At 41.6% G+C, this 25,000-nt stretch overlaps 1 protein-coding gene across 1 annotated transcript in view; it reads left to right on the top strand.

The window, feature by feature from the left end:
* Positions 1–25,000, top strand: part of myo10l3 (myosin X, like 3) — a 289,395-nt gene that overhangs the window by 126,007 nt on the left and 138,388 nt on the right. The window contains exons 7-12 of the mRNA XM_061880088.1: positions 2,373–2,386; positions 2,471–2,555; positions 5,371–5,477; positions 11,708–11,837; positions 14,685–14,803; positions 23,785–23,931. Of these exons, the coding sequence (XP_061736072.1) occupies positions 2,373–2,386; positions 2,471–2,555; positions 5,371–5,477; positions 11,708–11,837; positions 14,685–14,803; positions 23,785–23,931 (602 nt within the window). The remainder of the gene's footprint in view (positions 1–2,372; positions 2,387–2,470; positions 2,556–5,370; positions 5,478–11,707; positions 11,838–14,684; positions 14,804–23,784; positions 23,932–25,000) is intronic.

Here is a 25,000-nt window from a genome sequence, read left to right as displayed (position 1 = left end):
ACTGTATATATCGGTATCGGTTGATATCGGAATCGGTAATTACGAGTTGGAAAATATTGAATAACAGCAAAAAGCCATTATCGGACATCTCTAACCATAAGTGTATCTAATGTTGTGTTCTTACAGATGAACAACAAAATTAGGCATAATAATGTGTTAATTCCACAACTGTGTATATATATATATATATGTATATATATATATATATATATATATATATATATATGTGTGTGTGTGTGTGTATGTATATATGTGTATGTATATATATATACGTATGTATATATATATGTATATATATATATATATATATATATATATGTATATATGTATATATATACGTATGTATATATATATATATATATATATATATATATATATATATATATATGTGTATGTATATATATATATATATATGTATCGGCTGATATCGGAATCGGTAATCAAGAGTTGGACAATATCGGATATCGTAAAAAAGCCATTATCGGACATCTCTAACCATAAGCGTATCTAATGTTGTGTTCTTACAGACGAACAACAAAATTAGGCATAATAATGTGTTAATTCCACAACTGTATATATTGGTATCAGTTGATATCAGAATCTGTAATTACAAGTTGGACAATATCGGATATCGGCAAAAAAGCCATTATCGGACATCTCTAACATAAGCGTATCTAAAGTTGTGTTCTTACAGACGAACAACAAAATTAGAAATAATAATGTGTTATCTCCACAACTGTATATATCGATATCGGTTGATATCGGAATCGGTAATTACGTGTTGGACAATATCGGATATATAGGCAAAAAAGCCATTATCGGACATCTCTAACCATTAGTGTATCTAATGTTGTGTTCTTACAGACGATCAACAAAATTAGGCATAATAATGTGTTAATTCCACAACTGTATATATATATATATATATATATATATATATATATATATATATATATTGGTATCGGTTGATATCGGAATCGGTAATCAAGAGTTGGACAATATCGGATATATCGGCAAAAAAGCCATTATCGGACGTCTCTAACCATAAGTGTATCTAATGTTGTGTTCTTACAGACGAACAACAAAATTAGGCATAATAATGTGTTAATTCCATGACTGTATATATCAATATCGGTTGATATCGGAATCGGTAATCAAAAGTTGGACAATATCGGCAAAAAAGACATTATCGGACATCTCTAACCATAAGTGTATCTAATGTTGTGTTCCTACAGACGAACAACAAAATTAGGCATAATAATGTGTTAATTCCACAACTGTATATATCGATATCGGTTGATATCGTTAATCAACAGTTGGACAATATCGGATATCGGTAAAAAAGCCATTATCGGACATTTCTAACCATAAATGATAAATGATAAATGGGTTGTACTTGTATAGCGCTTTTCTACCTTCAAGGTACTCAAAGCGCTTTGACACTACTTCCACATTTACCCATTCACACACACATTCACACACTGATGGAGGGAGCTGCCATGCAAGGCGCCAACCTGCACCCATCAGGAGCAAGGGTGAAGTGTCTTGCTCAGGACACAACGGACGTGACGAGGTTGGTACTAGGTGGGATTTGAACCAGGGACCCTCGGGTTGCGCACGGCCACTCTCCCACTGCGCCACGTAAGTGTATCTAATGTTGTGTTCTTACAGACGAACAACAAAATTAGGTATAATAATGTGTTAATTCCACAACTGTGTATATTGGTATCGGTTGATATCAGAATTGGTAATTACAAGTTGGACAATATCGGATATCGGCAAAAAAGCCATTATCGGACATGTCTAACCATAAGCGTATCTAATGTTGTGTTCTTACAGACAAACAACAAAATTAGGCATAATAATGTGTTAATTCCACAACTGTATATATAGGTATTGGTTGATATCGGAATCGGTAATCAAAAGTTGGACAATATCGGCAAAAAAGACATTATCGGACATCTCTAACCATAAGTGTATCTAATGTTGTGTTCTTACAGACGAACAACAAAATTAGGCAGAATAATGTGTTAATTCCACAACTGTATATATTGGTATCAGAATCGGTAATTACAAGTTGGACAATATCAGATATCGGCAAAAAAGCCATTATCGGACATCTCTAACCATAAGCGTATCCAATGTTGTGTTCCTACAGATGAACAACAAAATTAGGCATAATAATGTGTTAATTCCACAACTGTATAAGTATATCGTATCGGTTGATATCGGAATCGGTATTACGAGTTGGACAATATCGGATGTATCGGCAAAAAAGCCATTATTGGACATCTCTAACTATAAGTGTATCTAATGTTGTGTTCTTACAGACGACACAAATGTTTGTTTTCTTCTTGACTTTCCGCCATCAGACTTGCTCGAAAAGGTAGGTTTGGCTTTCTCTGGCGTCCAGCAGGAAGTCAACAGCAAACATCTGTAATCACGTTTTTATTTTCGCTCCCTTCTCAAGAACCGGGTCGTGCGACAAAATCCGGGAGAAAGAAACTACCACATATTCTACGTGCTGCTAGCAGGAGCCGACAAAGACCACCGAGGTTAGTGTTTGAAAGGATCCATCCATCCATCCATCCATCTTCTTCTGCTTATCCGAGGTCGGGTCGCGGGGGCAGCAGCCTAAGCAGGGAAACCCAGACTTCCCTCTCCCCAGCCGCTTAGTCCAGCTCTTCCCGGGGGGATCCCGAGGCGTTCCCAGGCCAGCCGGGAGACATAGTCTTCCCAACGTGTCCTGGGTCTTCCCCGTGGCCTCCTACCGGTCGGACGTGCCCTAAACACATCCCTAGGGAGGCGTTCGGGTGGCATCCTGACCAGATGCCCGAACCACCTCATCTGGCTCCTCTCCATGTGGAGGAGCAGCGGCTTTACTTTGAGTTCCTCCCGGATGGCAGAGCTTCTCACCCTATCTCTAAGGGAGATTGGCTGTGATCTTGTCCTTTCGGTCATAACCCAAAGCATCATGACCTTAGGTGAGGATGGGAACGTACAAACCCCATTTCCATATGAGTTGGGAAATTGTGTTAGATGTAAATATAAACGGAATACAAGATTTGCAAATCCGTTATAACCCATATTCAGTTGAATGCACTACAAAAACATATTTGATGTTCAAACTCATAAACTTAATTTTTATTGCAAATAATAATTAACTTAGAATTTTATGGCTGCGACACGTGCCAAAGTAGTTGGGAAAGGGCATGTTCACCACTGTGTCACATCACCTTTTCTTTTAACAACACTCAATAAACGTTTGGGAACTGAGGAAAATAATTGTTGAAGCTTTGAAAGTGGAATTCTTTCCCATTCTTGTTTTATGTAGAGCTTCAGTCCTTCAACAGTCCGGGGTCTCCGCTGTCGTATTTTACGCTTCATAAAGCGCCACACATTTTTGATAGAAGACAGGTCTGGACTGCAGGTGGGCCAGGAAAGCACCAACACTCTTTATTTACGAAGCCACGCTGTTGTAGCACGTGCTGAATGTGGCTTGGCATTGTCTTGCTGAAATAAGCAGGGGCGGCGCTTATATTGCAACATATGTTGTTCCAAAACCTGCATGTACCTTTCAGCATTAATGGTGCCGTCACAGATGTGTAAGTTACCCATGTTTTGGGCACTAATGCACCCCCATACCATCACAGATGCTGGCTTTTGAACTTTGCGTCAATAACAGTCTGGATAATAATAACAATAATAATAATAATGGATCAGATTTATATCGCGCTTTTCTATTGTTAGATACTCAAAGTGCTTACAGTGAAATAGGAACCCATCATTCATTCACACCTGGTGGTGGTAAGCTACATCTGTAGCCACAGCTGCCCTGGGGTAGACTGACGGAAGCGTGGCTGCCAGTTTGCGTCTACGGCCCCTCCGACCACCAACAATCATTCATTCATCATTCATTCACCAGTGAAAGGTGAAATGTCCTGCCCAAGGACACAACGGCAGCGATTTGGATGTCATTAGGTGGGAAGCGAACCTGCAAACCCTCAGGTTTCTGGCACGGCCGCAATACCCACTACGCCATGGATGGTTCGCTTCCCTTTTGGTCCGGATGACACGATGTTGAATATTTCCAAAAACAATTTGAAATGTGGACTCAGTCCATCTTGGATGATCGTTTCGCATCGGATCGTTTTGGATGGCGTTTCTGGATGTTGTTGATACATGGCTTTCGTTTTGTTGGGGCGGTTTAGCTCGGTTGGTAGAGTGGCCGTGCCAGCAACTTGAGGGTTGCAGGTTCAATTCCCGCTTCTGCCAACATAGTCACTGCCATTGTGTCCTTGGGCAAGACACTTTACCCACCTGCTTCCAGTGCCACCTACACTGGTTTGATTGTAACTTAGATATTGGGTTTCACTATGTAAAGTGCTTTGAGTCACTAGAGAAAAAGCGCTATATAAATATAATTCACTTCACTTCACTTCACAGTAGAGCTTTAACTTGCACTTACAGATGTAGCGACCAACTGTATTTAGTGACAGTGGTTTTCTGAAGTTTTCCTGATCCCATGTGGTGATATCCTTTAGAGATTGATGTCGGGTTTTGATACAGTGCTGTCTGAGGGATGGAAGGTCACGGTCATTCAATGTTGGTTTCTGGCCTTTCCGCTTACGTGGAGTGATTTCTCCAGATTCTCTGAACCTTTTGATGATATTATGGACCATAGATGTTGAAATCCCTAAATTTCTTGCAATTGCACTTTGAGAAAGGTTGTTCTTAAACTGTTTGACTATTTGCTCACACAGTTGTGGACAAAGGGGTGTACCTCGCCCCATCCTTTCTTGTGAAAGACTGAGCATTTTTTGGGGAAGCTGTTTTTATACCCAATCATGGCACCCACCTGTTCCCAATTAGCCTGCACACCTGTGGGATGTTCCAAATAAGTGTTTGATGAGCATTCCTCAACTTTATCAGTATTTATTGCCACCTTTCCCAACTTCTTTGTCTTGTGTTGCTGGCATCAAATTCTCAAGTTAATGATTATTTGCACAAAAAAAAAAAAAAATGTTTATCAGTTTGAACATCAAATATGTTGTCTTTGTAGCATATTCAACTGAATATGGGTTGAAAATGATTTGCAAATCATTGTATTCCGTTTATATTTACATCGAACACAATTTCCCAACTCATATGGAAACGGGGTTTGTAGATGGACCGGTAAATATAGAGCTTTGCCTTCCGGCTCAGCTCCTTCTTCACCACAACGGATCGATACAGCGTCCGCATTACCGAAGACGCCGCACCGATCCGCCTGTCGACCTCAAGATCCACTCTGCCCTCGTTTAAAAGGATATATTTCTAAATGTTGCCTCTTGTTGGTAATTAAGAGTCCATTCTGTGTCTTCACTGCAGACATGTATTTGCTGTCCAAGGGTCCTGAGTCCTATCACTATTTGAGCCAGTCCGGCTGCGTGCAGGACAGCAGCCTGGATGACAAGCAGCTCTTTGACAGCGTGATGGTAAGCAACCAGTAGGGAGAGACTTTTTGCTGTAGGCGACAATATTGGCCACCAGGGGGCACTATAAGGCTTTGGCAAAAAAAAAAAGGAAGCTGCTCAATTAAAAAAAAAAAATATTGGGACATAAGAAGTTTGGAGCATGGAATCGCCCCAAACCGCTTCATTGCAATTGATTTGATGTTTGATATCCCTTAGGATCAGTAAAATAGTATCTGTGTTTAATTTGGAAATGAGTAGAGTTGATTTGGAGTTTATTTCAAACATGCATGCATAAAACATGAAACATCACAATTCCCAGTTCCTCTTCTCAACATGTACGAAAAAGAGTACGAAAAAGCAGATCTTATTTAATCCTAACCCTTTTCTTTTACATAACAGTTGCTAAAACTTTTGTTCACTCCCTGTTCTCAATTTATTCACAATATACTCCAGGGGTGCCCATTACGTCGATCGCGAGCTACCAGTCGACCGCGGGGGGTGTGTCAGTCCATCTCCAGCCAGGCTTTTAAAAAAAATAGACCTAAAAATGAGTGATCATCAATCTTCACCAAGATGTCACTTAAATGACATTCACGGTACCGGAGGGTCTTGTGAGATGACGCTGGCTGCTGCAAGATCATTATTATGAAAATATGACCGAGAGGAAGGCGAGAAACACTTTTTATTTCAACAGACTCTCGCGCCGTACCTTCCGTCAAAACTCTAAAGGCCGACTGCATATTTCCTATCTTCACAATAAAAGCCCTGCTTCATGCTGCCTGCGCTAACTAAATACAGAGTCTCGGAAAACTGGCGTGCACAAACGATCCCTCAGAAAGCCGGCGTGCACAAGTCCGAGACTCTTATTTTGTTAGCGCAGGCAGCATGAAGCAGGGCTTTTATTGTGAAGATAGGAAATGTGCAGTCGGCCTTTAGAGTTTTGACGGAAGGGACGGCGCGAAAGTCTGTTGAAATAAAAAGTGTTTCTCGCCTTCCTCTCTGTCATTTTTTCATAATAATGAACTGGCAGCAGCCAGCGTCATCTCACAAGACCCTCGGGTGCCGTGAATGTCAATCAAGCAAGCTACGGAATTTGCCGCCAATGTTTTTCTTGTAAAGTGTATGGAAGCTGGATGAATTAGATGCCAAAAACCAACCACTTTCATGTGGTATTGTACAGAAAGGAGGACTTTTTTTCTCCTCCATTTGAAAATGTGGGCGTTATCATCATTACTGTCTGATTCCAATCAATGCAAGTCATCAGAATCAGGTAATACACCAACTTATATTCTTGTATTGGTGAAAGAAAGACATCTATATGTGTTACACATGCTTGTATTATCATTAAACACATTTAATTTGTTTACAAAAATGTCTCTTTCATAAATAGATAAATATAAATGATATATATAAATGAGGTAGATCCCCTCGAGTTGGTCAATTGAAAAGTAGCTCGCCTGCAGAAAAAGTGTGGGCACCCCTGATATACTCCATAAGTGGTTTGTGCAGCCCTTTGAGACACTAGTGATTTAGGGTTATATAAGTAAACATTGATTGATTGATAAGTAATCTCAATAAAAATAAAAAATAATTGGTGAAGTAAGTTATATTTCATATGGTGAGGCGAGTGAGATTATCTAGAAAATGAATGGATGGATGTGATGAATTCAGAATGTTTATCATTGTTCTTATTCTTTGTACTTTGTAAACACTTTAAGTGTGAAGAGTTTCTCGAAGTGGATCATATTAAATAAATAAATGGGTTGTACTTGTATAGCGCTTTTCTACCTTCAAGGTACTCAAAGCGCTTTGACACTACTTCCACATTTACCCATTCACACACACATTCACACACTGATGGAGGGAGCTGCCATGCAAGGCGCCAACCAGCACTCATCAGGAGCAAGGGTGAAGTGTCTTGCTCAGGACACAACGGACGTGACGAGGTTGGTTCTAGGTGGGATTTGAACCAGTGACCCTCGGGTTGCGCACGGCATTCTTTGATTGCTTTGCTTAGTCCGGGGGTCTTTAGCGCCGCCCTAGTGGCTCTCTGGAGCTTTTTCAAAAATATATGAAAAATGGAAAAAGATAAGAGGAGAAAAAAACATATTTTTTGTTTTAATATGGTTTCTGCAGGAGGACAAACATGACCCAAACCTGCTTAATTGTTATAAAGCACACAGTTTACATTAAACATGCTTCACTGATTGACGTATTTGGCAAGCACCCTTTTGTCCCACTCATTTTTGCGGTCCATGAACTCACCGTAGTTTGTTTACATGTATAACTTTCTCCGACTTTCTAAGACAGTGGTTCTTAACCTTGTTGGAGGTACCGAACCCCACCTGTTTCTTATGTGCATCCACCGAACCCTTTTTTAGTGGAAAAAGTATATATATTTTTTTCAAATTCAAGACAGTTATATGTTTTTTTTTACTGGTGCACAAAATGAACCGTGCATGAACATCACCTTGTTCAAAGAACAAAACCAACACAGTGCATGAACTCACAACTAATTACACACCTACAAATTAGATGGAAAATTAGAGGGAACATTATTTTGGGGTATCCATAATAACACTGATAGGGAGAAGATTTATTTACACGATGAGTCAGGTGTGTCTTGACCTCAGCGGTGGAGGCTCCGCCGAACCCCTATGGAGACCCACTGTTCTAAGACGTGTTTAATGCCACTTCTTTTTCTGTCTCATTTCGTCCACCAAACTTTTAACGTTGTGCATGAATAAATAAATAAATACAGCGTTTTAAAAGCATACACAATATGTGTAAATATATTAGTCTGTGGTTAAAAGGACTTGAAATGACTCGAAACTCAAAATGCAGGATTTGGAACTTTAGTTGAGACTTGAGGGCAAAGACTTGAGACTTACTTGTGACTTGAAAAACAACGACTTGGTTCCACCTCTGCTGTTAACATTAAACATGCTTCACTGATTTGAGTATTTGGTGAGCGCCGTATTGTCCTACTCATTTTGGCGGTCCTTGAACTCACCGCAGTTTGTTTACATGTTTAACTTCCTCCGACTTTCTAAGACGTGTTTTATGCCACTTCATTTTCTGTCTCATTTCGTCCACCAAACTTTTAACGTTGTGCGTGAATGCACAAAGGTGAGTTTTGTTGATGATATTGACTTATGTGGAGTGATAATCAGACATATTTGGTCACTGCATGACTGTAAGCTAATCGATGCTAACATGCTATTTAGGCTAGCTGTATGTACATATTGCATCATTAGACTTCATTTGTAGGTATATTTGAGCTCATTTAGTTTCCTTTAAGTCCTCTTAATTCAATTTATATCTCATGACACACTATCTGTATGTAATATGGCTTTTATTTTTTTGTGGCTCCAGACGGATTTGTTTTTGTATTTTTGGTCCAATGTGGCTCTTTCAACATTTTGGGTTGCCGACCCCTAGTTTAGTCCATTCCATAATTTAATTCCACCTACTGATATACTGAAAAATTTTAAAGGGCAACATTTTCACAATTTCAAAAGGGTTAAAAACAATAAAAATCAGTTCCCAGTGGCTTGTTGTATTTTTGGAAGTTTTTTTCAAAATGTTACCGGTCTCGGAATATCCCTAAATAAAGCTTTAAAGTGCCTTATTTTTGCTATCTTCGAAACCACTATCCATTTCCCTGTGACGTCACACAGTGCTGCCAATGTAAACAAACAATGGGAATACCACAGCAAGATATAGTGACATTAGCTCGGATTCAAACTCGGATTTCAGCGACTTAAGCGATTCAACAGATTACGCATGTATTGAAACAGATGGTTGGAGTATGAAAGTATTGAAGAAGAAACTGAAGCTATTGAGCGAATAGCTATTGACGCTATTCATAGCCATAGCATGGCCGAATAGCTGCGTTAGCATCGCCGGTAAAATGTGCGGACCAAACGATCAGGACTTTCGCATCTTTTGACACTGGAGCAACTTAAATCCGTCGATTGATAAGTGTTTTTTTTCGCATTAAATGTGGGTGGAAGGAAACGTAATATAGTTGCAAATGCATCTGCAGGTTATCCATACATCTCTGTTCCATGTCTGTCTTAGCATCGCCGGTCAAATGTGGAGACACTCCAGCACATTCAATGGGGGTCTGGCGGCAGACACTTTGGCATCTTGGGGCCAGTGGTGCAACTTGAATCCCTCCCTGTTAGTGTTGTTACAACCTCTGACAACACACCGTCGAGGCATGATGTCTCCAAGGTTCCAAAAAATAGTAAAAAAAAAACGAAAATAACAGAGCTGAGACCCGGTGTTTGTAATGTGTTGAAAATGAAAATGGCGGGTGTGTTACCTCGGCGACGTCACATTCTGACGTCATCGCCTCCAGCGCGATTAACAGAAATTCGCCAAAATTCACCCATTTAGAATTCGGAAATCGGTTCAAAAAATAGATGGTCTTTTTTCTGCACCATCAAGGTATATATTGACGCTTACATAGGTCTGCTGATAATGTTCCCCTTTAAGTTTTGTACGTGCGTACACATGTTTTAAATTACATTTTTCTCTAAGATTAGATTTCTCCTCTTTTTTTGAGAGGAATTGTTATATATTCTTGGGTAGCAGGTTATTGTTTGCCTTGTGTATAATTTTTAAAATACATTGTGACATGTTCTTTTTGAAATTAAATACTGAGTCACTCATTTTTATTTCTTTACCAACAGAATTCCACAAATGAACACCAAGAACAGATAAACATCTACGTTTAACAACTAATCTTGCTTTTGGTAAAATATACTTAGATTCATCTCTTAGATTGTATTTGCTGGTCTGTAGAGAGAAGTATTTTTGAATTCCTTCTGGAAGAGTATTTATTTTTGCTTTGAACATTATCTGTGTTTATTTTATAATAAACAATATCTTGAAATTTCATAAGTTTTGATTTAACGAATAATGGATGGGTATGGTCATAATATCCTGCTTTGTTTATTAGCCGTACAGCTTTTTTTTGCAGCAAAACAATATAATTAATTATGGTTTTAAAAGTGCCATCTCATTCCTAACCCATAGGGTTCAATATGATTTTGCAGCTATTACAGCTTCAACTCTTCTGGGAAGGCTGTCCACAAGGTTGTGGAGTGTGTTTGTAGGAATGTTCCATCATTCTTCCAAAAACGCATTGGTGAGGTCACACCCTGATGTTGGTCGAGAAGGCCTGGCTCTCCGTCTCCTGTCTCCATTCTAATTCATCCCAAAGGTGTTCTATCAGATTCAGGTCAGGACTCTGTGCAGGCCAGTCAAGTTCATCCAGACCAGACTCTGTCATCCATGTCTTTATGGACCTTGCTTTGTGCACTGGTGCACAGTCATGTTGGAAGAGGAAGGGGTCCGCTCCAAACTGTTCCCACAAGGTTGGGAGCATGGAATTGTCCAAAATATTTTGGTATCTTGGAGCATTCAAAGTTCCTTTAACTGGAACTAAGGGGCCAAGCCCAACTCCTCAAAAACAACCCCGCACCATAACTCCTCCTCCACCAAATGTCACACTCGGCACAATGCAGTCCGAAATGTAGCGTTCTCCTGGCAACCTCCAAACCCAGACTCGTCCATTAGATTGCCAGATGGAAAAGCATGATTCATCACTCCAAAGAACACGTCTCCACTGCTCTAGAGTCCAGTGTTGACGTGCTTTACACCACTGCATCCCAGGCTTTGCATTGGACTTGGGGATGTATGGCTCAGAGTTCATGGAAACCCATTCCATGAACTCTCTGCGTACTGTACATGGGCTAATTGGAAGGTCACGTGAAGTTTGGAGCTCTGTAGCTACTGACTGTGCAGAAAGTCTTTGCACTATGAGCTTCAGCATCCGCCGACCCCTCTCTGTCAGTTTACGTGACCTACCACTAGGGGGCTGAGTTGCTGTTGTTCCCAAACTCTTCCATTATCTTATAATAAAGCCGACAATTGACAGTGTGTTCGCCTAGCTTTCACGTATGGTTTCCTGTTCATTAGGTAACTTCTTATCCATTTTTAGACGTATTGTTCTAGTTTTTTGATTAAAAAATTGTGGTTAATTGTGTCAAATGCTTTAGTTAGATCCATAAACACAGCTGCCGCACATTTTTTCACTATCTATTGCTTTGGATCATTTCTGTGTCTGGATCCTTTTAGCCATATAGTGATGATATAGACTCAAATGTGATAGTTCACAAGCATAAACAGGTTTTCCAGTGCAAAGTCACCAAGACCGCCCTGTCCCTGTTCTGTTGCAGTCGGCCCTGCAGGTGATGGAGTTTAGCGAGGAGGAGATCCGAGACGTCTTCAAGTTACTGTCTGCCGTTCTCCAGATGGGGAACATTGAATTTATGACCGCCGGTGGAGCTCAAATCACTTCCAAAGGGGGTAAGAAAGTCATTGAGATTTATCCAGACAGTGTTCACAGGACATATAATTCATCAAAGAATATCCCAAAATCATTTCCGTGGAAGAAAGATAAGATACCAGCAAAATAATATGTATTATTGTCGATAAATCAGACTTATGGGTAAGTGCTGGATTGCAACAGTTAGGGCATGGGTGTCAAACTCTGGCCCACGGGCCAAATTTGGCCCGCCGTGTAATTTCATTTGGCCCTTGAGGCAATATCAAATTAACATTAGAGCTGGCCCGCCGCTGTAACACCACATTCACCACCAATACTCATACTCATTAACACTCCCAATTTTCCCGGGAGACTCCCGAAGTTCAGTGCCCCTCCCGAATTTCTCCCGATTTCCATCCATCCATCCATCCATTTTCTACCGCTTATTCCCTTTCGGGGTCGCGGGGGGCGCTGGCGCCTATCTCAGCTACAATCGGGCGGAAGGCAGGGTACACCCTGGACAAGTCGCCACCTCATCGCAGGGCCAACACAGATAGACAGACAACATTCACATTCACATTCACACACTAGGGCCAATTTAGTGTTGCCAATCAACCTATCCCCAGGTGCATGTCTTTGGAAGTGGGAGGAAGCCGGAGTACCCGGAGGGAACCCACGCATTCACGGGGAGAACATGCAAACTCCACACAGAAAGATCCCGAACCTGGATTTCCACCCGGACAATAATATTGGGGACGTGCCGTAAAAGCACTGCCTTTGGCGTTCTTTACATGTCGCCACGTCCGCTTTTCCTCCATACAAACAGCGTGCCGGCCCATTCACATAATATATGCGGCTCATACACACACACACACAAGTGTATGCAAGGCATACTTGGTCAACAGCCATACAGGTCACACTGAGTGTGGCCGTATAAATAACTTTAACACTCTTACAAATATACGCCACACTGTGAACCCACAGCAAACAAGAAAGACAAACACATTTCGGGAAAACATCCGCACCGTAACACAACATAAACACAACCGAACAAATACCCAGAACCCCTTGCATCACTAACTCTTCCAGGACGCTACAATAGAAAACCCCCGCTACCACCAAACCCCGCCCCAACTCAAACCCGCCGCCGAAAAGAGGCATTCAATTTGTATTTTTATTTTATTTGACATGCCATTGATATTTTTTAATTATTATTATTTAAAACTCAATTTTACATGTCACTATAAAGTTATATAAGCCTTGCTTGGTCAATAATCAATGCAAAACATGTTTGGGTCCCTATTAAAGGATTAATTTGTTCAACCTCGGGCTGCGGCTTCGTTCAGTTTTAAATTTTGGCCCACTCTGTATTTGAGTTTGACACCCCTGAGTTAGGGAATTGGACTGTGTAGGTGGGAGCATTAGTTTATCATACGCATTTATTTTTGTTGGAAGAGACGGAAATATTCCTCGAGCCTGTAAGTCTGATTGACATGGCAGCAAACAGGCTGAAACATGAGCTTCATTCTTCTTTTCCTAACAATATAATTACTACTGCTATATAAAGATGTCCTATTTGGAGGCATGCACAAGTTTCGACATATTAAAAGAGCAATTAAAAGGACAGATAAGAATGTTGGCAACAAAATGGATGAAAATGTTTTACCATTAAGGTTTTAGAGAGGCCGGTTCCTTCATCTTTGCATTTTTGTGCAATTTGTCCACTGCAAAATCTCAAATCTTACAACATTAAATGTTTTTTATTTTATTTTTTTGTTTAATTCCACGTCCGACCGATTTGCTTATCTCAGCTAACTTGTACTTAAATCGGAGATAGGAGTTGTTTTGCTGCTAGATTGTTTAGCTTTTTCTGCACTTGTGGACTGCATTTTTTTCGGTCACAATCATTAGAGACAAGTAAACATATGTTCTGTTTTTTTATGATTTTAAAGATTTTAAAACGCTTGGAAGATGCAGCTAATGGGAGCCACTATTGTAGCCTTCAAAGCCCTCTAAAACTTGTAAAACCTGCATCAACGTTTTACATACACTGCAAGTGTGCATATATATATATATATATATATATATATATATATATATATATATACACACACACATTTATATACATATGAAATGTATGTATTTACAGTATGTATATATATTTATTTATATAGATACACACACATTTATATACATACGATATACATATATATCGATGCACACATTTATATAGATATGATATATATATATATATATATATATATATATATATATAGATACACACACACATTTATTTACATATACACATATTTCCATACATATATACATATATGTAAGTATAAGTATATATATGTATATGTATGTATATATATATCTATATAAGTATATAGATATATGTATATATATATGTGTTTATATATGTATATGTGTATATATATATGTCTTTATATGTGTGTGTGTATGTATGTATATATATGTATATATATATATATGTCTTTATATGTGTGTGTATATGTATATATATATATATATATATATTATATATATTTATATATATGCACTTTTTAACAAAGGTTTTAATCATCCAATTGTTTTATTAAAGTTCTTCTCCCTCCAGAACGTGACTTTTCAGTCACGTCCGTATCCTCTCTCACTCTCTGCTCCCGGCCGCTTACTGTTAAATACAACAGATGATTAGAATAACACGCACCACCTGTGAAATCTGATCACCTGCCAGCTGTCTCTCGCTGGTGCTGGTCCTCAGTGCCATGGACGGCGGCGGTGACTTTTCCTCCTGCAGGCTTTGCAGCCTACACCCCACCCCCCACACAGTCATATTCATGCTTTTAGGTGTATGAATGTACTTGTTTCTTCTTTTTTTGTTTTAGTGGTCTGCAATGTCAGTGAGCTGCTTGGCCTGGACTCCTTCCAGCTGTCCGAGGTGTTGACCCAGCGCTCCATGATCCTGAGAGGGGAGGAGATCTGCTCGCCGCTCACTGTGGAGCAGGTAGCAACACATCCGACTCGCCGCCACCCATCACTGCTGCTCCCCAACCCCAGCGTTCACGTATTTTCCGTCTGCACTATTGTCATCTCGCGGTTGATCCTTTTGTCACCTTTTTTAACCAGACCCCAACACATCGCCCCGCCCCTTCCCTGGGTGACACCCCCCCCCCCCCTCTCTCTTACACACAGACATGCCCCCCCCTCAGCCCCCCTCCACATGGCCTTGCGTGACTTCCAGCCATTTCCTGCTTTTTGTCTGAGAGATTCCCGGCACAATGAAGCCATGGCGATAGTGATCTGACTCATAAACACAATGGAGCTCATGATTGTGGGGGTGGGGTGGGGGGGGCTTATTCTCTGGTGGCACACACTGTAATACGTCACTCTCAGCACGCCTGCCATTATACATCCATGACCGCGTTCATGATGAATGATGGCACGTCTTCATGATGTTTTATAAATACGTGACGAGCCCAAAGGTCAGACGCAGTCAGGTCCTGGATGACCTTTTTGATTTGTTTGGAAACTATTTTCCCCGTAGCCCATCCATCCATCCATTTTCTACCGCTTATTCCCTTTCGGGGTGACGGGGGGCGCTGGCGCCTATCTCAGCTACAATCGGGCGGAAGACGGGGTAAACCCTGGCAAATAGTGGAAATACAACTTGTCTGTTTCAGGGTGAAAGAGTCGCTATAGACACAACAGGCAGTGTTTATCATAAACTGCCACACAAGTGTACTTTAACTTACACTTTAAATCGTTACTAAAACTACACACAAAAAAATGCTGGGTTATTTGTATTTATGAGTTTTTAGTTTTGGGTTACATTTTGGAGTTATTTTTATATAGAGCAATCCATTATTTGGGTTATAAGGGTATTATTTTATCTCAATTTCTGGATTTACAAAATTATCAACGATTTTTGGGTTTTTCTCGTTTTTTGGGGGGGGGGGTACAATTTTATATATATATATATATATATATATATATATATCTTGATTGGATTATCCAGAGAATAGTGCTCGATACCATGGTAGAGCGCAATATGTATGTGTGGGAAAAATCCCAAGACTACTTCATCTCTACAGAACTGTTTCATGAGGGGTTCCCTCAATCATCAGGAGATTTTAATGGAAGCATTCACATACAATGGTTTATATAGGGCACAGAGTGGGTGGGTACAGGCAGGCGTAGGGGCGTGGTGATTGGCTCATGTGTTACCAAGAAGGTGTTTCCGTCTGTGGCGGCATGTTGAAATGATTTCACTGCGCTTGTTGAGGGATGACAGGTCTGGATGATATATAATAAACAGTTTCTCTTTTAAGCATAGGTTGCATCTTTTATTTATAATGTTGACTATTCAATAACATGGCAAATTCTTGTATCCAGCACACCTTACAACAGTGGTAATGAAAGATGCAACGCTAGTTGTATATACATTTGAAACTAGATACCCAAATTTAAGGCGAAACAAACACTTACCAATCGACGGATTTAAGTTGCTCCAGTGTCACAAGATGCAAAAGTCCTGATCGTTTGGTCCGCACATTTTACCGGTGATGCTAATAGGCAGCCATGCTATGGGCCACTTCATTAGGTACACCCACGCTATGGCCGAATAGCGTCAATAGCTATTCGCTCAATAGCTTCAATTTCGTTTTCGCTATCTGCCTCCATACTCCGACCATCTGTTTCAATACATGCGTAATCAGTTGAATCGCTTAAGCCGCTGAAATCCGAGTCTGAATCCGAGCTAATGTCGCTATATCTTGCTGTGGTAACCGCCATGTTGTTTTGTATTGGCAGCACTGTGTGACGTCACAGGGAAATGGATAGTGGTTTCGAAGATTGCGAAAATAAGGCACTTTAAAACTTTATTTAGGGATATTCCGGGACCGGTAAAATTTTGAAAAAAAACTTCAAAAAAATAAAACAAGCCACTGGGAAGTGATTTTTATTGTTTTTAACCCTTTTGAAATTGTGATAATGTTCCCCTTTGAAACAGATTATTTAAGATGGTCCTTGTTTTGCTACGATTGGCTGGCCACTCATCCAGGTGTGTCAGCTGGGATGCGCTCCAGTTTACCTGTAACCATGGCCGGCTCTACGCAGGGGCAAGAGGGGGCAGAGCCCCCTTAAATAAATGTCTTGCCCCCTCAAATCAAAATTTGAGAAAGCAAATTTGAATAAACTCACAAAATTACTACAGTACAAGTTGACAAAATTATCTGCACTAGCGGAAAAATCCGCCGAAAAAGGGACACCCACGATATAGTAGTGTCGGCTTCCCTCTCATCCCTCCCTCCGCTGTGCGTGTATTCACCATTCCACAGGCTGCGCAGCAGACACACACACCTCAGCCCTCAGTAAACATCCAATCACTGTTGCAGTATGAAAGTAAAAGAAAAGGAAAAGTTGTCTACATTTATCATATACTTGTTAGGATGGGTGTATTTGTGTAGTCTTATCTGTCATAAACACGTTTATCGTCGCGGACTTTCGGTGCTACGGAGTTCCTTTTTTTTTTTTTTTTTTTTACAACTTGACGAGAGCAGTGACGGCGGAGGCTCTGAGCAGCAGTGGTTTGGAAGGCAGAGAGCCTCCACTGTCCCTGTAACAAGCTACAAGTCATTTATGATGCTGTTAATGAGGGTAAAAATGAAACATAAGGTATATATCCTGCCTAGCAGTCCTCCTCTGCTGTCCTCCGTTCAGAGCGGAGTCCCTAGCAACGGCCCGTTTTACTTAGCAACGGTCTGGCAATCGACTGCTGGAATTCTTTTTCTGTAGATTTTCTTGTAAGTCTACATAGTCAACCTTTAATGTTTCAATCTACATTTTGTAATAAACGAATTATAAGTTTCATTTGACATGACCAAGACACCTAAAAACAAAAACACAGCCGTTTTCATCAATTTACAAGCAAGTGGGCAACACACACACATTGGAGTGGATGAATTTTGTGCCCAAATGTGTGCCCATGTTTTGTTTTATAAATTAGTTTGAGATTCTTTTTTTATCATTATTCATCAGACTACCTTTCAGTTTTGTAAATATTGACTGTAGTGTGTGAAGTCCTACTTTGGGTCAAAATGTATTTGAGAGTTAGGCCATCCAGTTAGGATAAATGTTATGTTGTTGGTTGATAAAATCTGGATGAAGGATGTTTTATTTTATTTTATTCATTTATTTTTATTCATAACCGCAGGATTAGGTCTCTGCTTTTTGCAGATGATGTGGTCCTGATGGCTTCATCTGACCGGGATCTTCAGCTCTCACTGGATCAATTCGCAGCCGAGTGTGAAGCGACTGGAATGAGACTCAGCACCTCCAAGTCCGAGTCCATGGTTCTCGCCCGGAAAAGGGTGGAATGCCATCTCCGGGTTGGGGAGGAGACCCTGCCCCAAGTGGAGGAGTTCAAGTACCTAGGAGTCTTGTTCACGAGTGAGGGAAGAGTGGATCGTGAGATCGACAGGCGGATCGGTGCGGCGTCTTCAGTAATGCGGACGTTGTACCGATCCGTTGTGGTGAAGAAGGAGCTGAGCCGGAAGGCAAAGCTCTCAATTTACCGGTCGATCTACGTTCCCATCCTCACCTATGGTCATGAGCTTTGGGTCATGACCGAAAGGATAAGATCACGGGTACAAGCGGCCCAAATGAGTTTCCAGGTCTCTCCCTTAGAGATAGGGTGAGAAGCTCTGCCATCCGGGAGGAACTCAAAGTAAAGCCGCTGCTCCTCCACATGGAGAGGAGCCAGATGAGGTGGTTCGGGCATCTGGTCAGGATGCCACCCGAACGCCTCCCGAGGGAGGTGTTTAGGGCACGTCCAACCGGTAGGAGGCCACGGGGAAGACCCAGGACACGTTGGGAAGACTATGTCTCCCGGCTGGCCTGGGAACGCCTCGGGATCCCCCGGGAAGAGCTAGACGAAGTGGCTGGGGAGAGGGAAGTCTGGGTTTCCCTGCTTAGGCTGTTGCCCCCGCGACCCGACCTCGGATAAGCGGAAGATGATGGATGGATGGATGGCATTTATTTTTATTTTTCAGTTTCCCCCCCTGAGGGATTGCCACCTTATTGTGGTCAGGGGGTTTGCGTGCCTCAGTGACCGTAAGAGCTATACCAGCAGGAGCTTAGTCTTCAGGTGGGACACCCAAGTTGGACAGGTCTGAAGGTAGAGGCCTGACAAAGTGCAATCCACTACTCCAGGTTGGGGTTGGACACATAGCTAAAGACCCATTTCAATGAAGAAAGCATCGTTACTATAAGCACAGAAAAAAAAAGTGCTGGAGCATGATGTGTACACATGATGCCCCCCTTCACATTTCTGACTGCCCCCTCATATAAGCATGCCTAGATCCGCCCCTGCCTGTAACCCTAAAGAGTACATGTTCTTTGTTTTGGATTTTTTTGCCCCCCAAAAGTTGTCCATTTAAACTCCGCTCCAGTATGGCTCCACATTCTTTGTCACATGACGTGATTCTTCAGTGCCACATTGGAGAGGTATTTTTTTGCTCCGTTTTTTTTTTTTGTGTGTTGAATTCCTTCGGGCCTTTTGAAATGTTGAGGTTTTTGCCAGAACTTTCTGACTCAACTCAAACCATCAGCCCTCCTCCTTTCTCATAGACACCAGTAAACACGGGAAATGCGCCTTTTTTACTAATACCAGCGAGCCACAAGAAAGCTTTTCATGACGGGGGGACAAAAGACGTTGTGCAGTCGCCTCGCTGCAGCTTGTTCTCTCTGGCCTTTGAAGAAGCTCCTCGCTAAATAGGGAGCATTATTCCAGTGTGGAATAAAGCCTTCTTCTTACAGAAACCAGGGGGGGGGGGGGCACCCAACCTACGACCACTTGGGGTGGACATCCCTCCTCCACCTCCCCTTCCTTCTTTCCTCATCTGGGACAAACAGCCATTCTTCTCTTCTCGCCCCTGTGACGGAGATCCTGGAGCCAGCAGCTTTCTTTTCACATGCAAGGGGGTGTCGTGGCATGATGGATCCCGTCTGTTTTATTTTAGATTCACATAGTTTGTTAACACATATGCACTATTTTGCCAAAATAATTTGGCCACCTGCCTTGACTCACGTATGAACTTGAAGTGCCATCCCATTCCTAACCCAATATCATGTCGGTCCACCTTTTGCAGCTATTATAGCTTCAACTCTTCTGGGAAGGCTGTCCACAAGGTTGCGGAGTGTGTTTATTGGAATTTTCCACCATTCTTCCAAAAGCGCATTGGTGAGGTCACACGCTGATGTTGGCCTGGCTCTCAGTCTCCGTTCTAATTCATCCCAAAAGGTGTTCTATCGGCTTCAGGTCAGGACTCTGTGCAGGCCAGTCAAGTTCATCCACACCAGACTCTTGTCATCCATGTCTTTATGGACCTTGCTTTGTGCACTGGTGCGCAGTCATGTTGGAAAATGCCAGGACTCTGTGCGGGCCAGTCAAGTTCATCCAAACCAGACTCTTGTCATCCATGTCTTTATGGACTTTACCATGAATTGATTAAACAAGTTGAAAAACGTATTCGGGTGTTACCATTTAGTGGTCAATTGTACGGAATATGTACTGTACTGTGCAATCTACTGATAAAAGTATCAATGTGCACTAATGCACAGTCATGTTGGAAGACGAAGCGGCCCGCTCCAAACTGTTCCCACAAGGTTGGGAGCATGGAATTGTCCAAAATGTTTTGGTATCCTGGAGCATTCAAAGTTCCTTTCACTGGAACTAATGGGCCAAGCCCAACTCCTGAAAAACAACCCCACATCATAATTCCTCCTCCACCACATATCACACTCGGCACAATACAGTCCGAAATGTATTGGCAAAATCCAAACCCAGACTGGTCTATCAGATTGTCAGATGGAAAAGCGTGTCTGACGGACTCAAGCCGTCGTCTTGCGGGTTCCAGGGACCACCAAGGAAGGACATAGCTTTGAGCAGGTGTAGACTTCTTTATTTTACAATAAGCAACGTCTTTTGCGTGTTGCTTTTCAGCCTTCCCCGTTGTCTGCCTCTCGCTCTCTTCTGGGTTGCACGCGCTGCTGCTTGTGTTGTCGTCTCTCCCTCTCGTTCCTTCGTTGTTTGGGTTGCTCTCGCTCCGCACCATCACCAGCCTCGTTCTCTCCTCTTTCTCCCCTTTTATACAGCGAGAGGAGATACATCAATCGTGTACAGGTGCGCGAGCCACACACCTGATCTCGTTTGTGGCGTCGCTCCAGGCACGCCCCTCTCTGACTCCGCCTCCTCACAGCGTGATTCATCACTCCAGAGAAGGCACCTTCAATGCTCTAGAGCAGTGGTTCCCAACCTTTTTGTATCCGTGGACCGGTCAACGCTTAATAATTTGTCCTGCGGCCCGCGTTGGGGGGGGAATCCTTTTTTTTCTTTCTTTTTTTTTTTATTTTAATTTTTTTTTTTCTTTGTTATGAAAAGGGACGTTTTTGTGGTTGGTGCACTAATTGTAAGTGTATTTTGTGTTTTTTATGTTGATTTAATAAAAAAATTAAAAAAATACAAAAAAAATATTTTATTTATTTATTTATTTTTTTTAATAAAAATGAATAAAAAATTATTCTGTGGCCCGGTACCGGTCCGCGGCCCGGTGGTTGGGAACCACTGCTCTAGAGTCCAGTGGTGACGTGCTTTATATAGCTCGGTTGGTTCAGCGGCCGTGCCAGCAACATGAGGGTTGCAGGTTCGATTCCCGCTTCCGCTATCCTATTCACTGCCGTTGTGTCCTTGGGCAAGACACTTTACCCACCTGCTCCCAGTGCCACCCACACTGGTTTAAATGTAACTTAGATATTGGGTTTCACTATGTAAAGCGCTTTGAGTCACTAGAGAAAAAAGCGCTATATAAATATAATACACTTCAATTCACTTCACTTTACGCCAGTGGTCCCCCAACCACCGGGCCACCGCAGAATAATTTTTTATTTAAAAAAAAAAAAAATAATAATTTTTATTAATTTTTTTATTAAATCAACATAGAAAACACAATATACACTTACAATTAGTGCACCAACCACAAAAACCTCCCTTTTTCATGACAAAAGCGTCTCTTTTACATGACAAAGAAGAAAAGAAAAAAAAGGACACCCACCACCCCCCCGGGCCGCAGGACAAATTATTAAGCGCTGACCGGTCCACGGATACAAAAAGGTTGGGGACTACTGCTTTACGCCACTGCAACCCACGCTTTGCATTGGACTTGGTGATTTATGGCTTAGACCAGGGGTGCCCACACTTTTTCTGCAGGCGAGCTACTTTTCAATTGACCAACTCGAGGGGATCTACCTCATTTATATATATCATTTATATTTATTTATTTATGAAAGAGACATTTTTGTAAACAAGTTAAATGTGTTTAATGATAATACAAGCATGTGTAACACATATAGATGTCTTTCTTTCACCAAGACAAGAATATAAGTTGGTGTATTACCTGATTCTGATGACTTGCATTGATTGGAATCAGACAGTAATGATGATAACGCCCACATTTTCAAATGGAGGAGAAAAAAAGTTGTCCTTTCTGTACAATACCACATGAAAGTGGTTGGTTTTTGGCATCTAATTCATCCAGCTTCCATACACTTTACAAGAAAAACATTGGCGGCAAATTCCGTAGCTTGCTTGATTGACATTCACGGCACCCGAGGGTCTTGTGAGATGACGCTGGCTGCTGCCAGTTCATTATTATGAAAAAATGACAGAGAGGAAGGCGAGAAACACTTTTTATTTCAACAGACTTTCGCGCCGTCCCTTCCGTCAAAACTCTAAAGGCCGACTGCACATTTCCTATCTTCACAATAAAAGCCCTGCTTCATGCGGCCTGCGCTAACAAAATAAGAGTCTCGGAAAGCTGGCGTGCACAAGTGATGTGCACGCCAGCTTTCTGAGGGATCGCTTGTGCACGCCAGTTTTCCGAGACTCTGTATTTAGTTAGCGCAGGCGGCATGAAGCAGGGCTTTTATTGCGAAGATAGGAAATGTGTAGTCGGCCTTTAGAGTTTTGACGGAAGGTACGGCGCGAGAGTCTGTTGAAATAAAAAGTGTTTCTCGCCTTCCTCTCGGTCCTATTTTCATAATAATGATCTTGCAGCAGCCAGCGTCATCTCACAAGACCCTCCGGTACCGTGAATGTCATTTAAGTGACGTCTTGGTGAAGATTGATGATCACTCATTTTTAGGTCTATTTTTTTTAAAAGCCTGACACACCCCCCGCGGTCGACTGGTAGCTCGCGATCGACGTAATGGGCACCCCTGGCTTAGATGCAGCTGCCCGGCCATGGAAACCCATACCATGAAGCTCTCTGCGTACTGTACGTGGGCTAATTGGAAGGTCACATGAAGTTTGGAGCTCTGTAGCAACTTACTGTGCAGAAAGTCGGCGACTTCTTCGCACTATGCGCTTCAGCATCCGCTGACCACTCTCTGTGGCCTACCACTTGGTGGCTGAGTTGCTGTTGTTCCCAAACTCTTCCATTTTCTTATAATAAAGCCGACAGTTGACTTTGAAATATTTTAAGAGCGAAGAAATTTTACAACTGGATTTTTTGCACAGGTGGCATCCTATGACAGTTCCACGCTGGAAATCACTGAAAGCGGCCCATTCTTTCGCAAATGTTTGTAGAAACAGTCTTCATGCCTAAGTTCTTGGTTCTATACACCTGTGGCCGGGCCAAGTGATTAGGACACTTTTGTAAATATAGTGTATGTCGTGGCTCATGTGTGTGCACCTGTAAGGTTGCTATCATGTTTATTGAGATTGTATGAAACCATTGCTTTATATACAGTTTGTCCTTTTGCACTCAACCGTTTTTATGCTTTAAAAATTGCATCTGGTGTATCAGAAACAGAGTGACAACCAAAGCCTTTTGTCTGATGTCTGTCTGAGGACATGTTTATGCTGATTGCAGGGGTCTACGCCTGACCTGGTAACCGTGGTAACCATAGAACTGTCATCGTACTTTTCAGGCCGTGGACTCGCGGGACTCTGTGGCCATGGCGCTTTATTCTCAGTGTTTCTCCTGGATCATAATGAAGATCAACCAGAAGATTAAAGGCAAAGACAACTTCAAGTCCATCGGCATCCTAGACATCTTTGGCTTTGAGAACTTCGAGGTAAAGTTTCGCCACTCACTACTTTTTATTTGTATTTTACAAACCCCGAAGCCAGTGAAGTTGGCACGTGGTGTAAATCGTAAATAAAAACTGAATAAAAATGGGGGCGTATTAGTGCACAAGGTAGCTGTGAAGGCACCATTAATGCTGAAAGTTTTTTTAGCAACATATGTTGCCATCCAAGCAATGTTATCATGGACGCCCCTGCTTATTTCAGCAAGACATTGCCAAGCCATGTGTTACAACAACATGGTTTCATAGTAAAAGAGTGCAGGTACTAGACTGGCCTGCCTGTAGTCCAGACCTGTCTCCCATTGAAAATGTGTGACGCATTATGAAGCCTAAAATACCACAACGGAGACTCCGTACTGTTGAACAACTTAAGCTGTACATCAAGCAAGAATTGGAAATAATTCCACCTGAAAAGCTTCAACAATTGGTCTCCTCAGTTCCCAAATGTTTACTGAGTGTTGTTAAAAGGAAAGGCCATGTAACACAGTGGTAAAAATGCCCCTGTGACAAATTTTTAGCAATGAGTTGTTGCCATTAAATTCTAAGTTAATGAGAATTTACCCAAAGAAAAATTCAGTTTCTCAGTTGGAAGATTAAATGTCTTGTCTGTGCCGTCTATTCAATTGAATATAAGTTGAAAAGGAAGTCATTGTATTCTGTTTTTATTTGCGATTTACACAACGTGCCAACTTGGGTTTAGAATTATTTTTGTCATTTGCAATTAATAGAAGAATGAACTGGAAAAAGTAGTTATACAAAGAAGTGCCAACATCATATGAATACCAATATAATATTGTGATTTGTAACCTTATGTTACAAAAGGTTTCAATATTGCAATGCAAAATATGGAGCAAAAAAACAAATGCGAAAAAGTCAGGAGATACAATCAGAAATCCATCCATCCATCCAATTTCTACCGCTTATTCCCTTTTGGGGTCGCGGGGGGCGCTGGCGCCTATCTCAGCTACAATCGGGCGGAAGGCGGGGTACACGCTGGACAAGTCGCCACCTCATCGCAGGGCCAACACAGATAGACAGACAACATTCACACTCACAT

The sequence above is a fragment of the Nerophis ophidion genome, linkage group LG19 (genome assembly GCF_033978795.1).
Source record: "Nerophis ophidion isolate RoL-2023_Sa linkage group LG19, RoL_Noph_v1.0, whole genome shotgun sequence".
NCBI classification, from domain to species: domain Eukaryota; kingdom Metazoa; phylum Chordata; class Actinopteri; order Syngnathiformes; family Syngnathidae; genus Nerophis; species Nerophis ophidion.
This window is presented reverse-complemented; position numbering and strand designations above follow the sequence as displayed.